The following is a 23,872-nucleotide window of genomic DNA, read 5'->3' as shown; positions in this document are numbered from 1 at the left end:
AATGATCAACACCAACATATACGTTTCACCATATATTGCTATATCTCATTAGATGTACAGATATACTAGCGTTGCTACGACTAATAAATATACCATTCGTTAACACGAAAGATTCTGCTGGTGATGAGGCGTTTCCTAACAGACAGAGTTGGCATAAGCCAGCGTTAAACTTAGTACTACTCTTTATGAAGATGGTTAGAAAACTGCAAGGCGGCTCGCTTCGGCAATCTCGGCCGTCGTCTCCACTGAACTAGTACACCAGATGGCGTTGTACCAGTTGCAGTGTTGCCGCCTGCCTGGGCATCAAATTACCACTGTAGAGTGGTAACATGGAGTCCCAAGTACCCTCTACATAATGCCCCGGCTGGGTATAGCTCGGGGGCCCGTCTGGATACGCAGCCTAAAAGAGGCCTACTCAGCGTCTCGTAGAGTACTTGGGCTCCCCCTGCCCCGCCTCGTATCACAGATGTGGCCTACTCGTCCTAAGACCCTATCAGACCCTATCTGGCTACTCGTGCAGAATCTTATAACAATACGCGAACTTAAGATTAACATATCTAAACATGTTTACATGAAATCATAATCTAATTACATTACTATGTTAACCTTAATTCTACACCATCCTTGGATTGGAATCTTGTCTGGAGCTCTGGATTGCTTCATTAATCTGAACTGGAACCTGTGACACTACTCAGGTGAGCTTCTCACTAACCTTGCTCTTTCTTCTTTCTGTTTCAGATTCTCGCTGGAATTCTTCTCACTGGAGCCAGACTCAGGTAACTACTCATATCTCTACTCATAATTTACCTCAGAGTGCTAACTCTTTATTTTCACAGATGCTGGCACTCGACACGTCTGGACCAGTTTAAACGTCTCAATTCCAGCTGCTCACATGACTACCTCAAGCTATTCACGATCATTTCAAGTTACTCATGAGATTGCTTCAATCTACTCATCGATACCTACCACGGGACGTAATATTTTTACTTCTTTATTGCTCAAATTAAAGAAAAACTTTGTACTTTGTTCTTCGTTTTTCTTTTCACAGGTACCTCTGAGGCGTTTTCGAGCTACTCAAGATCGTTATTCCAATACTCAACTTCTCGAATGGTGATATTCGCAACAAATAAAAACACCGTCTATCCCAACACGTAAGTTTTTATTTTATTTATCACAGCAGTTTTAACTTCACCTCGTATGTTTGGTTACTCAATGATCTTAATTAAATTCCAAAAAACAATTCACAAAAAACATTGCTTTCGTAAACTAAACTACTCATTTGCCTGCACAAATTCACACACAAATTCACACTTATTTACATTTCGGCATACTCTACTTATTAGCACGCCTCAAAATTCAATAAACAAACCTTCATCTTTTAATTTGGCAAATGGTAGAAACAAAAAACAACAAAACAATAGTATAAACAACAAATACCAAAACAAACTGCTCTGCTCGAAAAATTCTCTTTTCCTCGAGGAGCTTACTCGTAATTACATCAAAAAAATAAACAACAACAATAATACAAAAAAAAAATTTGAGACCACGATCGAGAAAAATAAAAAATACAACATCAGGGAAAAAAAATTTACCATTTTGGAACTACTTTCGTTCACTACTCGTAATACTGCAACGAATCGCGCGTGAGACAAATTTTACCTCGAGAAAACAAAACTAAATAGACAGAGGCGAATCTTCGAAAAATTTTCACCGCATTTTAGCGTGCTTCTCTGCCATCATTCTGGTTCTGTTCGTTCTGAGGGTTTTGTCTTTCTTCCTCCGCCTCCAATCGCATTCGCTCGCGTCTCTCCGCCAGCCTGCCACGACCTCGTCCAAATCCGGCCAATCCAGGTGCTCGTGGTATAGCCACCTGTAACTGTCTTCCTTCTTGTGCCGGCTGCTGGCGACTCGGTCCAGCTTGCGGCTGCTGCTGCGGCTCAGGCATCTGTCGGTTCACCTCGTTGACCAACTGCGCGGCTCGCTCGGGCAGTAATTGACGATCTGCGCCAGGAAGGTGTCTCATCTGTCGCTGCACTCTTTCGATCAGCTCCCTCTCGTGTACTTCTCGTTCCAGCTGCTCGCGGACATTCCTTCGTTCATGCGCCGCCAAGGCTGCGCGGTCTTGCCTCAACATCTCCTCGATACGTTGAAGTTGGTTTGCTTGGAGCTGCTCCACCGGACGCGGCGGATCCTGCTCTCGCGGAAACTGACCGTACCCCCATCTCCGCTCGACCGTTGCGTATTCAAATATCCTGACTAACGCCTCCGACGCTTGGTGCTCGTTCAAATACGGCGTCTCACCACGGAACGTCGCTGGAGGGCATCTCTCGATCGTTTCTTCTAATGCCTCCATATATACGTATCTGCCGTCGAACTCTGCTCTCGTCGGTCCTTGCCGCAGAAACTCCCGTATCCGGACGCGTATTTCCGGGCAGTGCGGCCACGTCAGCGGAGGCACCATCAAAATGTGTCGCGTACCCCGCCGATGCATCGCGCGCCAAAGTTCGAGGATTCTCTCGGTTACAATTTCGAACGTCTGCGACTCCATGCAAAACTGCCCCGCCGACATTACCACTCGCTGCGGCGCCCGCTGGACCAAGCTTCGTAGGTTTCTGCACATGGTGGTAGTTGGAATTCGTGAGCCCGCGAGCGGGTGGACACTCCACGCTCGCCTCGCCGCTACGTTTTGGTAGATCACCTCGCTTACCACCGCATGCGCGAGAGCATCTCCGATGACGACGAACGAGTTTATTACGTAATACGTAGCGCCTCCACGGTATACTCGGCCCAGAATCCAAGCCCCGCCGTCTCTCTGATAATATAAGTCATCTCGTACCGTCAACTCATTATTGATCAAAATTCCTCGGCTCTGCATCGACTGTTGAATCGTGTCGCGCGTGACCGGAAAAAACATACCTCGAACGTATCTCTCACCGCGCGGCTCGTACCGAAACTCGGCCATCAGCCATACTGGCGCTGGTGGCGGTGGGCAATTTTCCAGCGGCTCGAAATAATCTTCTATTGGTCCGAGATCCATTCTTCCTTCACGTACTCTAGCGGCTTCTCGGTCGTGATGTCGCAACGCTATTTCCATGTTTCGTCTAAACTCGCGCTCTCGTTCTTGAAAGGCGCGCTGCGCCCGTTCGCCCGGCGTTAACTGCGCTAGACCAGGCTGCTGGTCCTGTAGAACTCGCTCTGGGCTCGGGGGCGGCGGCTGCTCAGGTGCCGGTACATTCGGTAACGGTGGTCTTGATTCGGGCTGCTCCTCGAATTCACTCGCATCTGCCGCAAGCTCGAGCGTCTCTTGACTAGATTGGGTAACTTCGCCTTCCTCTACCGATTTCGACTCGCTTCGCGTCTGGCTACGAGTCTTCACTCCTTCAGGCGGTATTTCCGGCGTCTCGTCTCTCGCTACTGGGAGTTTACGCTTTACCGCCGGTTTCGTCGTCGCCGGTTTACGTTTTGTCGCCGGTTTCTTTTTTGTCGACGTAACCTTTTTCTTCTTCGGCGACGCTTTATTCTTTGAAGTTGATTTGCGTTTCGTCGCTGCTCGCTTTCTTGACAACTTCGACTTTCTGGACTTCTTCGGTGGCGTTGACTCGGACGAATCTGAATCCGACTCGCTGGACGAGCTCCTCGATGACGCCCGCTTCTTTTCAATCGACTCAACGCCGCTTACTCTCGATCCGCGCGAACTACTCGATACATCCGTCTTTTTTGACGAGGAATCACCCGTGCTCGTGTCGCGCCTCCGTGACTCGCTCGTGCTTCGCTGCGATCGACTCGCTGAATCGGACGCCGGAGTATTCGGCGTGGCGTACCGCGGCTGTTGTTGCTGCGTCGTAATCGGCGTACGCTCTTGATTTTTCACCCGCGCCTCGAGTATCGATTTTTTGACTACGTTATCGGAATCTTGAGGCGTCTCGGTCTTCACCGTTGATGTTTCGTTGTATGAGTCGAGTATCCCTTGAATTCTTTCTTTAAGGTCTCCACGCGCTGCTCTTTCTAAACAGATTTTTAGCGAAGCATAAATAACCGAATCAGGTATAACATCCTCTAGCTTAGGGCTTTTTGGCGAAGAGCTCTCTTTAGACGACTCTGTACTCGTTCTTTTACGTGTCTCTCTTTTCGCACGCTCATCGTCAGGTCGAGGGCTTTCACCGTCGTTACTCTTACCGTCCGTCTCGATTCCGTCCAGGTTCACGTCTGGTGTGTTCGGGACCGAAGACCGCTTCTCTTTCGACGTTGATGGTTTCTCTTCGGTCTTTTGAGGCTTCTCAACTACCGCTTTCGCCGCCGGTTTCGTAGTTTCTTTCTTTTTCAGCGACTTTCTGGCTTCCAGACGCGCTCGCTCAGCTTCATCGTTGACTACCTCGAACACGTCGTCGTAACTTATCTCGAGCTGCTCGAGACGTCTGTTGAGTTCAACCATCCTTTGCACCGTCGGCTGCTCGATACCTAAAAAAGAAATACCCAGCGTGATATCTCGACTACTCATATTTTGCGACTCAGCGTTACTCAAATTCGTACCTGTCAATGACGGTAGCACGCTAATTCCATCGAGAACCTCTGACAATCTAACTTCTTTGTCCAGCGCTTCTCTGTCGATGTCGATCAAAACCATCATCCGTGCACTGTCGACCTGCGTGAATACTCTTTGTCGGTCTATCGCTTGCAGCGCCTCGTCGAAGTTCATGTTATTTTCTTCGATTTTCTCCGTAAACTGTCGGTATCGCCGGTCGCGTTCTTCTCGGTTCACTATTGAAACAAAAGACACACAAAATGAACGTAATTAATCTACTCATCGCGACCGCATTCACTTATGCGCTCCTCGAATTTTACACTTACGTCTGTCCAGTGATGACTCGAAACCGCGTCTCTCCGCCTCGGCTGCAAAAGCCTCCTCAGAGAGTTCCTCGACTGACCAATCTCTTGGACCTTGACTCGCGAGCAACAGCGCATCGTTCTGTACCACCAGCGTCGCAGCTCTTTGCTGTACCTCTGCCAACTCCGACTTGAGCTGCTCTATTTCGGTTTTCGCGCAGTTTAACTCAACTCGAATTTGCTCGGCTTCAGCACGCGGCGGCTCTCTCGACGACTGGATCAGCGACTCGTTTTGCTCAATCAGCAATGTATTTTGCCGCATCTCTTTTATTAGCCGCTCGCGTAAGGAATCCTTTTCTTCTTCCGCGCACTTTGATACCTCGGTAGTACCGCCGCGTAATTTCCGCCACGTCTCAGGATCGACCCTGCCATTTTTCCGGCAGCCATTAACGAAGCAATCACACGGTAATTCTGCTTTCTTTTTCTTCAGGCACTTTTTGTGAAACTGGTGCCCACACGAAACCGCGAACGCCGTCGTATTTGATTTTTTCTTTTTCGGCCCTTCACCGATCGGCTTACCGCATATCTGACACCGAAAAATTCTATAATGCGTGGCTTCCGTCTCCGAATCGCTAAACATAATACAAAACGACCAAAATTTTACTACTCAATTCTCACTCGTGTATTTCTACTTTATTCTTAAATAGGTACTCAAATCTTTACCTTTCAGAATCGCTACTCTCGTCGGTATCATCCCAATCAGGTTGCTGCGGCTTATCGCCTTTCATCGCCATCTTCTCAAGTCAAAAAATAGCTGCGAACAGTTGAACAAGTATAGGTAAGTTTTTTTCTCACGAAAAATGCACCAAGTTAGCTACTCGAAAACTAATACATGTATATATCTACTACGCTACTCATAATTCTAAATATCGTGCTCGTAATATTCCAACTCAACTCACCTATTTTTCAGCGTCAACAAAAAAAAACTTCGTCACACGAATCGACTTCGATTACAACGTCGAATTCTTCAGCTGAAACAGGCAATCGAGACAAGTTACTACCTGAGTAGTTCACTTTCAACATGATTACAAAAAAGCTACTCGAGATGGCATGAAACACATTGGCTTATGCTAAGTTCTACTCACCTTTTTCCAGCGTCAATAATTCTCATCAAACGATCAAAAAAAATAACACTCCGTCCAATAATCAGCTGAAACAGGTGACCAAATGAAATTAACACCAATCTCCCTCGTATTACACCTCGCTACTCAACATGCACATTTATGGTAACGTATTATTGTTAACAAGCTACTCAATCACTTCTCTTACCTTTCCGATTAAAGCTTCGTCCAACCAAAGTCGCAATTACTAATCGAGAAAAACTTTCTGGCAACTCAAAGGAATTTCCGACCACGTTGCTGCTCGTTTTGTTCTTTTAGCTACGCAAAAAATACATTACATTACAATTCACGAGCACCGAGCTTATTATTTACACACGAGGTTACTTTATTTCAACCTACCAAGCACACGCGACGAGAGCTTCTCGATTTTTGAAATTTCCACGATTTTTGGCTAACTACGCACTCCAGATGTACGAAACACAATACTTCTCGGCTATGAACATAGAAAACCGCGTATTAATATTATTCTAAATTGGACTTACTCAAATTTCGGCAGGAACATTTCTGCTACAAAATTTTCCAACACCAAACCTGCACGAAGCTGCTCATTTCGCGAAAAATCACCGTAATTCAAAATTTCTTACCTTAATCGAACCGCAAATACGATCACGAACACGAAAAATTACTTTTTATACACTACCGATCGCAATTTACCGTAATAATTGCCAAAAAATCACGAAAAAAATTCACATTTCAACAGACAAGCACATTTCAACGTATTTCACAACTCAACGCAAAACACAATAGCCAAACCATCTGCCTTTTCATTCGATCGAAATATTTTTCTTATCAGTTGGTTGCCTGTTACAATGCAACCGGCTCGTCGTATTCGGCTCGTAACCACTCCCCGCCTACTCGCTTACACGCAAAACGACTCTTTGCTTCGTTGCAATGGTACGAGGGGAGCCGTTCCTTTTCGTTCTCGTTGCGTTCGGTTTACCTCTACCCCGCGCCTACTCGCTAGTACGCATAAATGTTTGCTGCTCGTAGTAACACGGTGCGGAGAGCCGTTCTCGCTTCGTTCTCGTTGTGCGGCGTGTCTAACCACCCCCCGCCTACTCGCTTACAGTACTCTTTTCCTATAGCTCATAGGCTGCTCGGGTAAAAACACTCTCGCTTTCGTTTGCCCAATACTGATGTAATGGAACCGATTAAAACACTTGCACGAGTAATTTTTGAATAAAATAAATTGTTTACAGGTAAAAAAAAAAATTTACAGGTTTTGACACTGCAGAGCAATGTCTGGAACTCCAGCTACTCAATCAACGACTCTACTTCGCAATATCATCGTAATTTAAATACAGCTCGACGAAATTTATTCTATGGTGAGATTCCAACTTCTCTAACGCAATAAAATTGGCTGTTTTCTTTTTTCGCCTTTTCATACTCGTTGGAGGTACGTAATCAGGATCAGCTGATCCTGGTGGCGTCTCACCTGGCTTCAAAATTTTCGTACGTTTTCTCTCTTTATCTTTCTTTTTCGCATTTTCAATAATTTCTCCAGCCTTTTTACTCAAATTTACCGCTCTTTTTATACAGTCTTCAATTTTTTCATTCTCTTTATCATCCAACTTGCGCCTCGCATGTTTTTTTGAGTCTCTGAAATTCCTGCAGTTTCTTACTTTTATTTTTCTCAACCTCTTCGAGTTCTTTTTTACGCATTTCTCTAGCTAGTAGCCTAGCTGCTCTTTCCGCGACTTGATCATGTATTTTAAGGTCAGTGACCTCTTCTTCGACCTCTTCCTCAATTTCTGACTTCTCGATTTCCTTCGGCGTTACTTTTTCTCTTATTTTCTCAATTAGGGGCCTATTATCGGTTTTTGACTGTAACTTAGGGTCATTTTTGAGCTTCTCTTGTTGTTCTAAACTCAAATAGATCGTCATTTGTCTGGCATTTACGATTTGTTCATCAGACTCATTAGCGATGCTTCTCACTCGGTACGCGTTATCACCAACGTGTTTCATGACCATGTAAGGTCCAAAACGCTTGGGAAACAGCTTTTTCGAGACCCCTTTGTCGTAGGAGCTCTGCCGGTGCTCTGTGAGCATAACTAGTTCCCCCTCCTCGTAACAAATGGGGTCACCCTTAAGTTTGTAAAATGCTACTTCGTCTCTAGATCTCTGTAGCTTTCTTCTCTCCCTAATGTACGAAATTAACGCCTGCTGCTCAGTCATTTCATCAACTCGTAGGTCTACTAATTCTTGGGTATACACTGCCTTACGTGCAAGCTTATCAGCTGCATGATTATTACGATCAAAGCTTCTCGCGGGGGTGTGCTTTAATTCAAACTTCTCAAATTTTTCTTTCAATTCTAAAATTTCTTGAAAAATTTCGCGGTGCACGACTGGTTTTCGACTCGCATTCTTCCAGCTGTTGATTTTCCACTTCTCAACGTTATAATTAATCGCGGTTGTTAAATAGCACGAATCAGAAAAAATTTTCGCGCGTCTCGCACCTAACTTAAGCAACACCTTCATAGCTTTACTCAGAGCTACCGCCTCAGCTAAATTGTTGGTATTTCGGTACCTAGGGTGGTCAATTCTTTCAGAAATGTTGAATTCTCCATTAGGAGTCCAAGCCACCCCTATACCTGCGATGGCATCACTGGAGCCGTTGTTAGAGCAAGCTCCGTCAACAGCAGCCCAATAATAACCATCTTCGTCTCTTATCAGGTTTGAGAGCTCAATGGGTTTTTCCATGAGCGTCTCGCTAGTCACAGATTTAGGATTCTTTTCTAACATATCCTGCTGCAACTTCTTGAGCAGGTATTTCGAATTTAACTTAGCCAACTTGGTTGGCATGTTGGCAGAAAACTCATCTTCGATGCCCCATACCTCATTCGGTTTTATGCCATACTCAGTAGGGGTGTTGTTTATCTCCGACTCAATTTTCTTAACATGTACATGCCAACCGTGGTGAGTATACTCATCATTTTCCGGCTCATTGTTTAACTTCGCTCGCAATCTATCACCAATTATGCGCATCGTGCGCTCAACCAGTGATGACTGCGGATTGTACGTCGTCGTATGGCCTACTTTTACGCCATTAGCTTTGAGCATCTCATTCCAGCTTTCGCTTCTAAACTGAGTGCCATTGTCCGTGATCACTTTACGAACTTTATGACCGAGCTTCTCGATATCTTCTAGTACTAACTCCATCGCGTGCACCACTGTCTCAGCTGTAATCGACTCCAATGGAATTATCCAAACTTTGCCAGTAAAAACGCACTTAGCTACAAACATGTACTTTGGTTCTCCTTGCTCATTCGCGATTGGTCCACATAGGTCCGCCGAGATGACGTCCGCTATGTTGAACGCCTCAATTTGAGAAAATTGCAAGCGCTTCTTCTCGCTATAGCCTTTGGTTTTTCGACAAGTAATACACTCACTTGTAATAATCCGTGTAGTTTTTACGATATTGGGTGAGTAATAAAGTCTCTTAAATACTGCCTCCAATTTGTGAGCTCCAATATGACCATACATCTCATGCAGGTATACAATGGTATCCCTGAATAACTCGTCAGGCATCACTGGAATTCTCGAGCCATCTTTGAACTTTCTGTAGAGCAACTCTTTATCCTTCTCTTTGATCACTGCATACTTCGCCTGAATTCTTCTCTTCGACTCTAACTGCTTTGCAGTCATGTCAAGCTCAAGAGCGTTCAGTTTGCGCACAATCTTTGTACACATCCTATCACGACTCTGGAAGATGTCCAAGCGTCTCAAGTGATCCAAAATCTCATCTTTGACCAACTCTACGAATGATACGTTTAACGGTATCATGTTGGACCAATTTGTGTCATAAATTGTCAACTCAGGCGCCTGAATTCCATACCATTGGCCACGTACTTTGTGTTTCAAATCGTACGTGAGATCGTAACAATTCAACTCTGTTATCCAGCCAGCCGCCTTTCTATGCACCTTAGCCAGAGTTGTAAACTTGTGCACGACTGACTGGAGGTCTCCTCTCACATGGATGCGTCTCCCATGAAGCCACAACTGCAGCTTATTTATTACTCGAACCAAAGCATACATTTCGCGCTCAATTAACGTGTAATTTTGTTGGTGTTGTTTAAACGCGCTACTCACGAACATTACAATTTTATCTTCTCCTTTGATGTTTTGATACAAAACACCATTGATCGAATGCTCAGTGGAGACTGTGTCCAAGTACATGTCTTCTCCATCTACCGGTGTCATAAGCTCAAATTCTTTGGTAAACTCCTCAGTTAATTTGTCTACCGCCTCTTCTTGAGCGGTGCCCCATATAAATGGTACACCTTTTCGAGTTAAGTCATAAAGAGGCCTCACTATGTCTTGGTAATTAGGAATGAAGCGACTATAAATACCAGTTAAGCCAATCAATGCCAACACTTCTCGTACATTTCTTAATCTTACTTTACCAGTTCTAACGTTTGTTTTCTTTTTCAAATACTCCAAGTAACCTTCAATTTTCTTTTTTTGTTTTTTTATGCTTCTCGTTGAAATGTTGAAGCCAAGATGGTCCGTGGAGCTTGCAAAGAACTTACACTTGTTGGCATTCAGTCTCAATCCATTATCACGCAAGATGCCAAATATATAAATCATCAACTTCAGCATCTCGCGAAAGGTGAGTGACCTCAGTAGCAAATCATCTACGTATTTTGTCACTCCCTCCATATCCGGTATAATTAAATTAATAACTTTTACGAATTCCGCAGACGATATCTTCAGACCGTATGGCAACCTAATCATTTGATATACTCGGCCATCGACCTTGAAACCACAATACTTGCGCGACTCTGGGTGCAACACAAGCTGCCAAAAGGCTGTAGTAAAATCCAACGTTGTGAAAAAACGAGCGTCTCCATCTGAAGTAATAATTCTATCTAGGAGGCCCGCCTCATTATAATTAATCTGTAGTATAGGATTTAACTCTACTGGGTTTAAGCAAAGTCTAACGCTACCGTCCTTCTTCTCGTTAGGCACCAAAGGGTTAATGTAAGTTGTGTCAGACGGCTCTGCTACTCCCTGCTCGATCATATCAGCTAATGCACGCCTAACTTTTTCTAACTGCTTGTTTGAAGGTGTATACTTTGGGCCTACGAAGTTTGGAATTTTGTTGGGGTCAACGAACTTTAATTTGACCATTGCCCCAGTGTATTTTCCAGGAAAACGGCTAAAAACATCTTTAAATTGGAGTAGCTCCTCCAGCGCCTCTTCCGACTCAACTTTCGTGATTCTCCCTTCTCGTACCGCCTCACCCAAATACCTCTTAAGATTTCTCTCAAAGATATCTGGACCATCATCCTTAGGCCTACCGTCTCTTCTAAAAAAGCTATGTAGGTCTGCTCGAGATACAATCTCAATGGACTCAGGTTCGTACTCGTCTACAATCTGAATTTGGTTTGCAGAAACATCCTCCTCCCTGTACTCACTTCTCTTGACAAAAGCTACTTCTTCTGCTCTGTTCGTACCTGGGGGCTTACATTTAGCAGTACCTGTTTTCATGTTTGTAGTTATTTCGAGCTTCTCGAGTGATTTGGAACCAATCAGTAACAACTTGTTGTCACCAGGCATCACGAAAAATGGCACCTTAATCTTGTGCTTACCGAACTTTAGAGGCACTACTATCGCTTTCTTCCAAGTTCTCACCGTTTGATTGTTCGCCAGTCTGCATTGCAATACTCTTTTCAAATGAATAAACTCGATTTTATCTTTATAATTATTTATTAACATATTTGCACATGACTCAGACATTATATTAGGTGTAGCACCGGAATCCAATTGTACGTACAATTTTAAATCAGCGAACCATAATGGCACCACACAAGACTTCGCTTCTTCAAAGTTCTCGATCTGGCTTCTCACTAGTGGCTCGACAGTACTTGGATCCGTACGCTTCTCATCAATTACGTCATTTTCCAGCGGGCTGCTCTGAACTGCATCCGCCTGATTGACCGTAGCTGCTTCTTGATTGACTCTTGCCCCATCCGATTGCGTTGATCCTTCTTCTCCAGAACTTTCTTCGATGGCTTCGCCTTTTTTGTTCTTCCAGGCTTTACACACCATTTTCACTTTCTTCTGCCAATCAGGTGACAGCTTAACTTCCATCTTGGTGAGGTCTTCAATGATCTGCGCCAACGGCCGGCTACTCTCTGGCATTTTTGCTTTTGTTTTTTCAACCGACTCTTTGGTGGTTACCAAGTAATCACCATCCGACTCAGTAACAACTTCCGCAGACAAGTTCGTGCTTGTTTCGACACATAAATTCTCAGAGTTAAAAACTGACTTTTTTGGCTTAAACTTGTAATTGTAGCACTTTTTCAACTCGAATAACAGGTCTTTCTCGCCAGTTTCATTAGGCATGTATCGACTCCCTTTCTTTTGAAGTCTGTTATCTCGCGGAATAATCTTGCCATCTTTGTCAGGTTGAAACTTCAACCTGCCATCTTCGAGCTTGTTCAGTCTAATGAACACTGCTGCCGGCGACCACCACAATGTGACGGTTTCATTATCACAAACCTCCTCAAAGATCCTCCTCCAAGCATAATAACGTTTCGCCGTCACTCCTCGATTGTTTTTTCCAGCTGGAAAAATCATGGGAAAAAGCAACTTAATATCTTCAATGCCTTTCTCCTTCAGAGTGAAAATTACTTCCCGTAGTATGCGTCTCATATGGCTATCTCGAATACTACCTTTATTTATTTCATACGTGCCCAATGACAAAATTACTCTTTTTTTAGTAAATTCTCTTTTTTTTACATGTTCACGCACGGTTGCCATCGTACAGTTCTCAGAAATTTTTTCAACGCTACTCTTGCTTTCTTTTTTAGCATCGTCTCCGCTACCGTTGTTTTTAGCTCTAGCTTTTGTAATTTCGATTAATAATTGCGCGAATGCGTCGCCAACTAAGTCAAACTCTTCGTAGGGGAGATCGGGCTCGGGGGGGGGCTGTGGCTCTTTTCTTTTTTAAGCCTGCGTCACGTCGTCGTTTAAAGACGACGTCTGAGAACTGTCATCAGACACCTCATCCTCAGAGTAAGGTGGATCATCCGGATTCATCTCAGAATAGCCTGCATCAGCCTCATTGGTGGTACCACCGTCTCTCGCTCTACGATCACGTCCAGTGCCACCTTTGTTCTCATCTCTTTTCGAATTTGAGCCAGAAGCTGCGGCTCCGGAGTCGTTAGTACGTCTTCGCGAATCTTCTCTGTTATCGCGGCTATCTCGGGAGTTGCGAGTATCATCGCGATTGCGCGTTCGGTTGTCACGGTTATCCCGTGAGTCGCGGTTATCACGTGTATCGCGGTTGTCACGTGAGTCTCGATTGTCACGCGTATTTCGAGCGTCTCGGTTGTCAGATCTAGCTCTGTCGTCTCTACGGCCATTGTTGTCATTTGACCTATAACCACCGCCATTGTTACGTCTCGTATCCGCCGAGTTTGCTCTAGCGCCGTTGTTGTTACTAGCACCTCTCTGCCAGTTATCGTTTGTACGATTTCTACGATTAACTTGAGGTTGAGCATTATCTTGAACTCTGAGCTGCAAGTTCGGTACTCCTTCAATGAACTCCTCGTTTTGAGTCATTTCTATGAGACGTCTCGCAAACAATACAATATCGTTACGCTCCTCATTCGTAATCCTAGTTCTTAAAATTGGATTAATTCGCGGATAGACGGCATTTATCATCTGCCATTCGGTGGTTTGCACATTCGAGACTACTCGCAACCAGCGCAGCGCAACTGTTGCCATATCAGTAGAACGTGTAGCAGGAAGTACTACTGCTCTAACGTGACTCATTGCATCTTCCTGACGCTGCTGGCTCCACATTGCTTGCAAGAACGATTGTCTCAACGCTTTGTACGATTTTTCGGTACCGGTGTTCGCTTTCCAGGTTGCCGCTTTCGGGTGTGTTACTAGTTGCCTAAACATACTAATATACATCGTCTCATTTGCATACATACTCTCCATTGCCTCCTCAAATTGGCGCACGAAGAGATGCGGCTCAAATTCATTACTTTCATCGTAAATAATTTTCAATACTTGCAGCGTGCTTAACTTTGCTGCACAATTTCCGGCACCGTAATTTACATTCTCATTTAGCGGCTCGTATGCAATTCTCAGCCCTAAGGCATTGCATTGCATAGATCTTATCAATTCAGCTTCGCTTCTGTGAGGCTGCGCGTCGTTACTCAAACTTCCAAACGAATCTCCTCGACCCTCAGGTCTCGATTGCGCACTGTTCGATTGCGCATTGTTGGATTGCGCGTTATTCTGCTCAAATCTCACATCTTGTTGCGAAGCTTGTTGCGTTCTCATTTGGGGACCCTGCTGCCATCTTGCAGGAATGTCCTGCCACTGAAAATGGTTGTCAAACCCGAACCTTCGGCCGTCGGGTGGTACAGGGTCACTTTGGGGAATATTTGGGCCCGCTTGAACCTGGGAGCGTGGCCTCCCGCCTTGCGGCGCCTCGGCCTGACGCTCATTTTCCAACTCAACGACTCGCTGTGTTAATAATCTAATTAGACCGGCGTCTCGTTGTCTCGCTTGCCTTTCAACCCGAATCTCATCGGCCAGCACCGCTACCGCGTCCATCGTTTGTGTCATTCTCAGACCTTCATTATGAATCTCATCACCGATACGATTTATAAGCCTAGAGTGATTGGTACCCCATGCCTGTGCCATTTGGCGCATTCGAGCGGTACTCGCTGTATCTCTATCAATTATATTATTTTGAATCTCACGGTATATTGTTTCCAAATCAACGCGAGTACGCGATAATTCAGTCTCAATACATTCGGCTCTGTGGTCTAAGATCTCGCAATTATCGCGCAAATTAGGTATTTGCTCATTAACGTACGCGTCTGTAGCAGTTTCCGGTCGTCTATTTTCTACTCGGATGAGCTGGTGCTCAACGCCTAAATTCACCGGCCTAAAATCAAATCTTCTAATGGCTACGTTCACGCTCGGACGTGCGCGTGTAACCGCTGGTCTAGTCATTGTTTCAACTTCCTGTTGAAAATTATTTTGAGCTCGTCGCGACGCGTCTCTGGTGCCTACTGGTGGCTGACCATTTGCGAGGGGGTCTACAGCAGAGTAGGGAGGAGGTGCACTCGGATCCCTCGGTCTGTTCTCAGATGGTAAAAAACCACCAAATAACGTCTCTCGGGGCCTAGTTCTTACGTTGTTTAGGCTCAACTCCCTAAATCTACTCGCCATTTGCGCTTGCGCTTCTTCCTCGATGCTCGTGGTGACATTTTCGACTGTCACCCCATAGACAGGTTCGCTACTCGCTCTTACACTTCGAGGGGGTGGTAGGGGGCTGATGCGCCTCGCAGTAGGCCTTTGCACCGCACTTTGGCTACCACTGGATTCACGACGCGATTCGGGGTTGTCTGAGACAGTCACTGTTCGTACAGACTCCCTAGAACTCGATCGCCTCGGATTTATCGTCCTATTTAGTAAATCTTCAGCTTGCAGGTTTTGACCTGCAGCCGAATCGACATTATCTTGGTTTAAAGCTTGCTGTACATCAGCGTCAAGGCTATCCAACAGGCTTTGCATTGGGTTTGGCTCAGGTCTACTCACGACAGGTTCAGACTCAGCTTCATTTTGCACATTTGGAGCAGGTTCGTTCCTGCTCGAATTTGCCAAATTGGACATTGCTTGATGCATGTTCAATTCTGCTTGCGCCTCAGCTTCGTCTCTATTCGTCTCACTACTCTCACTTTCAAGCCTCGCTTGCTTTCTAGGTGCTTCCGAGCCTGCGCTGTTCTCATTTCTTCTCCTCGGAAAAGTTTCGTGAATTCTTTGGGTACAGGCCACTGCCGCATCTCTCGGTTGTCTTTGAGGGATTTGGGAAGCACTGGGAGTAGCTACACGATTACCATTAACGTTCGAGCCTATATTACGACGATAATCCTCTAATGATTCTAAATTATTTCCAGAATTCGATCTACTCAAAGAATTAGAGGAGCCACGCCCACCTCTGTTGGAACTCATTTTACTCAAATCAGGTAAATAATACTCAAATTAGGTAAGCAAACTTTCGTTTACTTCAAGAAAAATCCGGCTAAACAACGTCTACTTTCTTTGTTGCAGGACAGAACTGCACACAAATCAAGCAGGAATGGACTTGACCAGGTTAGTACAATCTTGCACAAAAGTGCAAATTTTCACTTTTTCACTACCAAAAAACACTTCGCGAATTACGAACGATCGCGAATAAACGAATAACTTAACGAAATAATAAAACATTCACCACTAACCTGGTTACACATGGGTTTGTCCGATCCGCATCCGAGCAACTTCGTTCCACTTTGCACAGTTGTGCAAACTTTCACTTCTCAACCTGCTCAGAACTTCTCAGAAAGAAACACCACGTTTATGGCGCCAATGTTAGGGTAAAACAGAGGGTTCTTATGGTTTAGGGGAAAAGTCTTACTTATGCCACCTGGTACCTTAACCCTAAAACAACCCAGTTCGTATAGAACGCTGAACCCGCAAGGTATAAATACCTATCTCAGTCTACCCAACTACTACTCTCCACAACTCGTCGTAAATCAAATGATCAACACCAACATATACGTTTCACCATATATTGCTATATCTCATTAGATGTACAGATATACTAGCGTTGCTACGACTAATAAATATACCATTCGTTAACACGAAAGATTCTGCTGGTGATGAGGCGTTTCCTAACAGACAGAGTTGGCATAAGCCAGCGTTAAACTTAGTACTACTCTTTATGAAGATGGTTAGAAAACTGCAAGGCGGCTCGCTTCGGCAATCTCGGCCGTCGTCTCCACTGAACTAGTACACCAGATGGCGTTGTACCAGTTGCAGTGTTGCCGCCTGCCTGGGCATCAAATTACCACTGTAGAGTGGTAACATGGAGTCCCAAGTACCCTCTACAATAGCATAGTATTTTGAACATCTCTGATTTGTGGAGCCGTGGAGGGAGACTATTAAAGATTTTGACTGCCATAGTATCTATTCCTTCCCTGTTCACTTTAGTACTCAATTGATCAGCAAAGATTGAGTTTACACCTCTAGTATTATAAGTATGGGTCAGTACAGAAGGCTGAATACTACCATATAGGTAAGTAATATTCCGAGGATACATAAAAAAATTCTTTAGAAGGAAATTAATGTAGTGAGAAGGTACCTAACTACCTACATACCTATTCAATAATTCAATATTGAAAGAAATGAATTGAAATCACTAGTTGAGAACATTTATTTCATAAAAATCATTCATTACACTTTACATTTTCGTACCAATTAATTTTCTAGAAAAACTTATCTATAGGATATCCGGTTATCATTACAAAATTTACAGCAGATATTGCATATTAAAAGTGAAACGTACCTATCACGTAAGTACCTATCTATTTATCAACCCTTCCACTTTCACATTTACTAAAAATTCTATCTCATCATTTGTCAAAATCATCTTATATTTTCGTCTTCATCCAAATTCCTACCATCTTTGTCTGCATCTGAAATCCTATTGTCTTCATTTTCTCCCAAAATCCTATCCTCTTCGTCCTCATCCGAACTACTCTCATCGACATCTTCGTCTTAATCCATAATCCTGATGTCTTCATTTTCTACAAAAACCCAATCCTCTTCACCCTCATCCGAAGTACTCTCATCATCACTCAAAAACTCATCATCACTACTAAACAGAATTGAATCATCGTAAACCACCGAACACCACTGCTCAAACTTTGAGTTAAACTTTTCATCAAAATGCACGAAGGAACATTTCGACTTTGAGTAATCAAAAGACCTAGAAAAAGAATACTTCACACGTCTCAGTTTGTTGTTTTGAAACATCGATTCAACGATTTTCACTAGATTATCAAAACCACGCCGCAGATCAAAGTAACTTTGTGAGTCAAGAGAGAAGTGGGCATTCTCATCTATGAATCTTTGTTTCACTTCCAATGCTCCTGCTTCATCATTTTCAAAAGCATCTTCAATAAAATTACAAAATTCGTCCCACCAATTTGCATTTGTGTATATGCCAAGTCGAACAGGAAATTTCGGGAATATAGCATATAGGAAGGATCGTTTATATGCACGGGCAGCATCAACATCATGCAAAAAATAAGCTTTTAATTCATCGTCAAACTTTTCAAAATTTCGTGGGCAAAATAGATCAACATATAAATGTCTTAAAAATCTGAAAGTATCAATACCTAATTTCGTCAACGTCAGTTCGTCGTCAGAGCATGGTGGACAATTATTCAATAAGTTGTTCAGCAAATCTGGGTCGTGCCATGGCATAACGTCTTGGGTCATTGTTTTTTGCAACATGAAGTTTCTTTTTGTTCTAAAAGTTCCAGTAATAAACCAATATGGCACCATAAAATGACCTTGACTAAAGCTATCAATGAATTCTTCAGAAATGTTCGAAATGGAAAAATTTCTCTGATGATCAGAAGCAGTCTTCCAAATCTCAAGCAACGTAGACATCGATATTCCATCGTGTATCATATCAAAAAATAACTGGCGAAATTGTTCTACAGCCATCTCATCTTTAAAGTGTTTCCATATCCAAAGTGCAATTCGCGGTTCACAACGCAGCGTACGAGCAATAGCTTTAGAGGGCTTTTCTGGCAATTCAGACAGCACTCGTTGTTGCTGATGCCACAACATTGCCGAAAGGATTCGTGCAACATAAGTAAAGTCCTCGTAACGTCCATAACAAATCCAAGCAGCAGCTACCTTCACTCGATCATCGTTACTTAAGCGATGCCAGAAAAATTCGTTGCTGAACCTACCATCAGGGTGTATTTGTGGTGACCAATGCTTGAGGATAGATGCAGAAAAATGGGCAATTTCAACTGGCATAATGAGATCTGCAAAAACGGGATTTTCAACTGGCATTCTGTGAAGTTCATTTTTAAGGAAGCAAATCCAATAGAAACTGGAACGATGAGTGCGGAAATCCACTTTCTCGATGAATTCAGATGGCAGCAAGTCCAACGAAAAGTTATTGATATCATCTTCCATACAATATTCACACATGATGAGAAATTTCTGCACATCAGTCAAACTGCCAATCTGTAGAATTTTCCTCGCACTTTTCTCGTAGTCGATTTTACCATACACTGACCAAATACACCATTTTGGATCAATGCTGCGAATTTCGTGACTTCCTCTCAGACATTCGTGGCGGAATACTATTTGTAGAAGGTGCTCGACCCAATTTGTAATCTCTTCGCTAAACTTTTTAAGTGCATTTTTAAGCGTTTCTTCAACACGAGCATCTTTCAAATCTGCTATCATTTGTTTTGTCAGCTGTTGGCATCTATATTCGTCACAGTACTCGAGGAATTCGTTACAAGGGATGACATTCGTTTCTTCATCTTTGATAGGATGATATTTTGATAGGTTGATGTGCCATATTTCTCGAACTACTTCATGAGATGCTACTTCTTGCAAGCTTGGTACATCGCACAGGTATGTATAATGATCTTCGTGGCTCTCATCGGTGTCATTTCTTTCATGTCTTTGATCAGTGGTCATCTTGAATAATCTGCAAATTGAAATATTTTTTCATACTAGAGTGCGGAATTTTTCGCATTGAAAGAACTGACAAATCTGACACAAATTCAGTAAAGACCTTCATTTTGAGAAAAAAGTCACTCAGAAAATTTTCAGCTTTGGAGGTTTCCCTGGATGAAACATATGAGCTCTCAAAAGGGGGGGGGGGCATTTTCAAAAAAAAATTGTGTTTTTTCGCTCTTTCTCCTCCTACACAACCTTGCCATCAACATTTTAATCTACTTCTATGGTTCTACTGGGCGATTGAAAATTCGCAAATCGCGTATTTTTGAGTTAATGTGTTTTGAAAATAGGCGTTTATTTTCTTCTCAAGTAAGTTAAAACATCATACATTAATTATCCAAAATATGGAATAATATCATTTCTAAAAATGTGGAAATATTTAATTGGTCATACAGAAAAAATTTTCGAATATAAGTTATTTCTTGAAGGCTTCCTTGCCCTCAAATTTAAAAAAACCCTACTCAGAACGACATTGCCTATTTGCATTTACGGCAGAAATAATAGAAGGTTGTGCCAACGTGATAATCACATAAATTAACCAGAATGAAATTTCTTATCCAGAAAGATTTTCATCGAATTCCCCCGTTCACCATGTGGTGACCTCCAGCTTCCTTCCTAGAATTGCACGTATATTCCCTCCCAAGAGCCCAACGAAAAAATCCCAAGTAAAAAAATTGTTCCTTGAAGACTAAAATAGGTCTACATTTTTAGTAGGAATGATAAATTTCCAGAAGGAGTTGCGATATAAGGCCATTTTTTGGCCCCAGACAGTCAAGTATCGACTCGACCATTCTTGAAATGTTTGGTCAAATACTGAGATTTTATTCTTCGAAAAAACATCAAAATCACGTTTTCGCGATTTCAACGAAGTAAAAGCTCAGAATTTGACCTAAAAAAGCTCTCTTGTCTGACGATGAAAAGTTGTACTTTTTGAAACGATCTTTGCAATATAAAGCTTAAAAATAAGGAGAGAGTTTTTCTTTTCCAATTACCTATTGGACTCCTTAGTTTTGGTTCATCCTTTATCTATCAATTTTGAAAGTTACAGGAAAAATCAAATGAAAAATTACCGACCACTATAGCTAGTGCGTTTCAAACGTAAATTCTTCAATTTATTTGAAAAAATATGCATATATAAACGCCTTTTTAGGGACGCCCAAAGTGGGGACTCTAAAAAAAAGGGTTCAAAATTACGAATATACAGGAAGCTTGATTAAACTTTTTCTTCTAGATAATTGAGTACATACCTCTCATAACGTTACGTTTGACATGAATTGCAGGTTTTTATATTTTTAGGGGTTTCCAAAACATAGAAATTACAAAAAATTGGAAAATTTGGATTTTTGAGTATGTACTTAACTAGCGGAAGATTTTGTTGGGTTCAAAATTTGGTAGGATGAAGGTATTTTGGATACTAATGAACTGTAAAAAGGTTTCTAGCGGGGTTCAAACAAGAGGTTCAAATCGTACCCCTAGCACAAAAATTTTTAAAATTTTTCAAACGATTTTTAATTTTTGCAAATTGATTTTTGACAGAAAATGTTGAAATTTGTCGATTTTCTTATTTCGAATGCACGCGGATCAATTTTGGACTCGATAATTACTCGATTTATTCGCGAATAATTAACCAAACATTAATTAAATGAATAGATTTATTCGCGCATGATTCATTAACAATTATTGATCAATTAGTTCGTGTATAATTAACCAAAAATTAATCAAATAATTCGATTCGTTCGCGAATGATTTATTAACAATTGATTAATAGGTTCGTCAATTCGTTTGTGAACAATTCTCCAAATAAAAATTGAATAAATCGAGTCGTTCGCGAATGATTCACGAAAAATAATTCAATGAATCGAGTTATTCGCGAATAATTCATCAACTATATTCGTTCGCGAATGATTTACTAACAATTGATAAATTCGTTCGCGAATAATTCACAAAAAACAATTCAATTCGTTCGTGAATGATTCACCAAAAATTGAGTGAATGAATAGATTCGTTCGCGAGCGAGTCACTTAGATACGAATCAATCATTAAAAATTATTCAATTTGTTCGCGAATGATTCATTAAAAATTTGAGTAACTGAATCGATTCGTTCGCGAACGAGTCACTTATACGAATCCATTCGTTCGCGAATGATTCATAGAAAATTGAGTAAATGAATCGATTCGTTCGCGAACGAGTCACTCATACGAATCAATTCGTTCGCGAATAATTCATCAAAAATTGAGTAAAAGAATCAATTTGTTTACGAACGAGTCACTTATACGAATCGATTCGTTCGCGAACGAGTCACTAATACAAATCAATTCGTTCGCGAATGATTCATCAAAAATTGAGTAGATGAATCGATTCGATCGCGAACGAGTCACTTATACGAATCCATTCGTTCGCGAATTATTCATAAAAAATTGAGTAAATGAATCAATTTGTTTACGAACAAGTCACTTATACGAATCGATTCGTTCGCGAACGAGTCACTTATACGAATCGATTCGTTCGCGAACGAGTCACTAATACAAATCAATTCGTTCGCGAATGATTCATCAAAAATTGAGTAAATGAATCGATTCGTTCGCGAACGAGTCACTCATACGAATCAATTCGTTCGCGAATGATTCATCAAAAATTGAGTAAATGAATCAATTTGTTTACGAACGAGTCACTTATACGAATCGATTCGTTCGCGAACGAGTCACTTATACGAATCGATTCGTTCGCGAACGAGTCACTTATACAAATCAATTCGTTCGCGAATGATTCATCAAAAATTGAGTAGATGAATCGATTCGATCGCGAACGAGTCACTTATACGAATCGATTCGTTCGCGAATGATTCATCAAAAATTGAGTAAATGAATCAATTCGTTCGCGAATGATTCAGTAACTATTGATCAACTCGTTCGCGAATGATTCACCTAGAAACCAATCAATTTGTTCAATTGCCAATCGTTCGTAAATGATTCTATACGATTGTAAACAGATCAATTGCTATACAAGTTTTTCAAAAAAAAACGAATCAATTTGTTCGTAAAATATTTTTATTTAGAGAAAAGTTGGTCTTTCTCACGCTAAATGCGTGAGTGTTTTTTTTAAAATTGATTTTCCAAATTTGGTTGTGAGTCCTTAGAGGGGAAGGGACTGGAGAAATTGATAAAAAATTTTCTGGATAGGAAATTTCATTTCTGATCAATTTATGTGATTATCACTTTTGCACTATCTTCAATAATAATTTCTGCGGTAGATACAAAAAATGTGATTTCGAGTAAGTATTTTTCAAAGTGGATTTTTCAAATTTGAAGGGCAAGGGTTGCTCTAATTGAAATTTTTGTAATTACCTAACCAAAAATGCAGAGAAGCCTTAGAAATAACTTTTATCCGATTATGGTTCCTCAAAGAAGGAGCATTTTCAAAAAAATCGTGGTTTTGAGGTGAAAAAAAGCAGTAATATGGTGATTTTTAGAGGCGAAATTGAAAATAAATAGGTACCTAACACGAATTTTTCTAGCTAGATAGGGAAAAATTTTCGTCAGTCAACAAAAATTGATCTCCCTAATAAAAAACACCAACCTCACAAACCAAATCTAACCCCCCCCCCCTTTACGGGTGTAATAATCTTGTAATTATAAACACCCCCCTCCCCCCAAAGAAAAAAGGGGTTTGCCCTGGCTGGCCTGGCGTACGCTACGACTCTGGATTTTATGCATCACAACTTAAAATACTCGTAAATTATGCAAAATAAAATTGTAGGTACGCATTAATTTTACTCAGACCTTCTTATTCATTGTCATTTACGTAGCCACACGTTTCAACTACATATTTGGTTGATTTCTTTTAAAATTTGTTCCCTTCAACATAATGTGTGAATGAATGTTTTGTGAGAGGAAAAAAGTTGAAAATTACCCTAATTAAACATAAATTTACTTACTTACTCACTGCCAAGGAAAAGAACCTCGAAGTTGGTCAAGATCTCAAACAAACGCACGCACGACTACTCGTTGCATACAGTATTTGAATCACCAAAGGACTTTTGCACACAAACATCATCGCAGATAGCGACAATGAGGAGACGACGGTGTACACGTAAAATAGGATAAAGTAGGTAAAGAAATGAAGACCAGTTCTAACATCCAAACTCCGTTACATTTTCAAAAAGATGCTTAGGTATTGTTAGAGCTGCTGTCAGGGTGGGATAGATAGATCGGATGAATAGTGATCTGGACATTAGAAACAAAGAGACCCGGAGCCCGGAGCGTTTTGCAACGATTTGCTTTCAGTACTTCCACGGAACTCC

General features: G+C 42.0%; 3 protein-coding genes across 6 annotated transcripts; all 3 read right to left on the bottom strand.

Moving 5' to 3' along the window:
• Positions 1-67: 67 nt before the first annotated feature.
• Positions 68-5,642, bottom strand: LOC135843626 (uncharacterized). Of its 2 annotated transcripts, XM_065361573.1 has the most exons (5): positions 5,548-5,642; positions 4,849-5,456; positions 4,531-4,758; positions 4,177-4,458; positions 70-4,005 (listed from the first exon to the last, which is right to left on the bottom strand). In XM_065361573.1, exons 1-5 carry the CDS (start codon positions 5,616-5,618, stop codon positions 1,718-1,720), a joined length of 3,477 nt encoding a protein of 1,158 aa, XP_065217645.1. In that variant the 5' UTR covers positions 5,619-5,642; the 3' UTR covers positions 70-1,717. The 2 variants fall into 2 exon arrangements, with proteins under 2 accessions (XP_065217644.1, XP_065217645.1); XM_065361572.1 differs by having other exon boundaries at positions 68-4,458.
• Positions 5,643-5,975: 333 nt separating this feature from the next.
• Positions 5,976-13,109, bottom strand: LOC135843363 (uncharacterized). The gene is made up of 3 exons (XM_065361231.1): positions 6,345-13,109; positions 6,154-6,263; positions 5,976-6,034 (listed from the first exon to the last, which is right to left on the bottom strand). The coding sequence occupies exon 1, from the start codon at positions 12,768-12,770 to the stop codon at positions 7,569-7,571; it is 5,202 nt and encodes a 1,733-aa protein (XP_065217303.1). The 5' UTR covers positions 12,771-13,109; the 3' UTR covers positions 5,976-6,034; positions 6,154-6,263; positions 6,345-7,568.
• A 4,107-nt stretch (positions 13,110-17,216) lies between these two features.
• LOC135845857 (uncharacterized) lies at positions 17,217-23,769 on the bottom strand. Of its 3 annotated transcripts, none has more exons than XM_065364707.1 (2): positions 23,511-23,769; positions 17,217-19,539 (listed from the first exon to the last, which is right to left on the bottom strand). In XM_065364707.1, the coding sequence occupies exon 2, from the start codon at positions 19,527-19,529 to the stop codon at positions 17,574-17,576; it is 1,956 nt and encodes a 651-aa protein (XP_065220779.1). In that variant the 5' UTR covers positions 19,530-19,539; positions 23,511-23,769; the 3' UTR covers positions 17,217-17,573. The 3 variants fall into 3 exon arrangements, with proteins under 3 accessions (XP_065220779.1, XP_065220780.1, XP_065220778.1); XM_065364708.1 differs by having other exon boundaries at positions 23,515-23,769; XM_065364706.1 differs by having other exon boundaries at positions 23,507-23,768.
• Between the last annotated feature and the right edge of the window lie 103 nt (positions 23,770-23,872).

The sequence above is a fragment of the Planococcus citri genome, chromosome 4, assembly GCF_950023065.1.
Source record: "Planococcus citri chromosome 4, ihPlaCitr1.1, whole genome shotgun sequence".
Lineage (NCBI taxonomy): Eukaryota > Metazoa > Arthropoda > Insecta > Hemiptera > Pseudococcidae > Planococcus > Planococcus citri.
The sequence above is the reverse complement of the archived record's forward strand: the minus strand, read 5'-3'. Positions and strand labels throughout refer to the sequence as shown.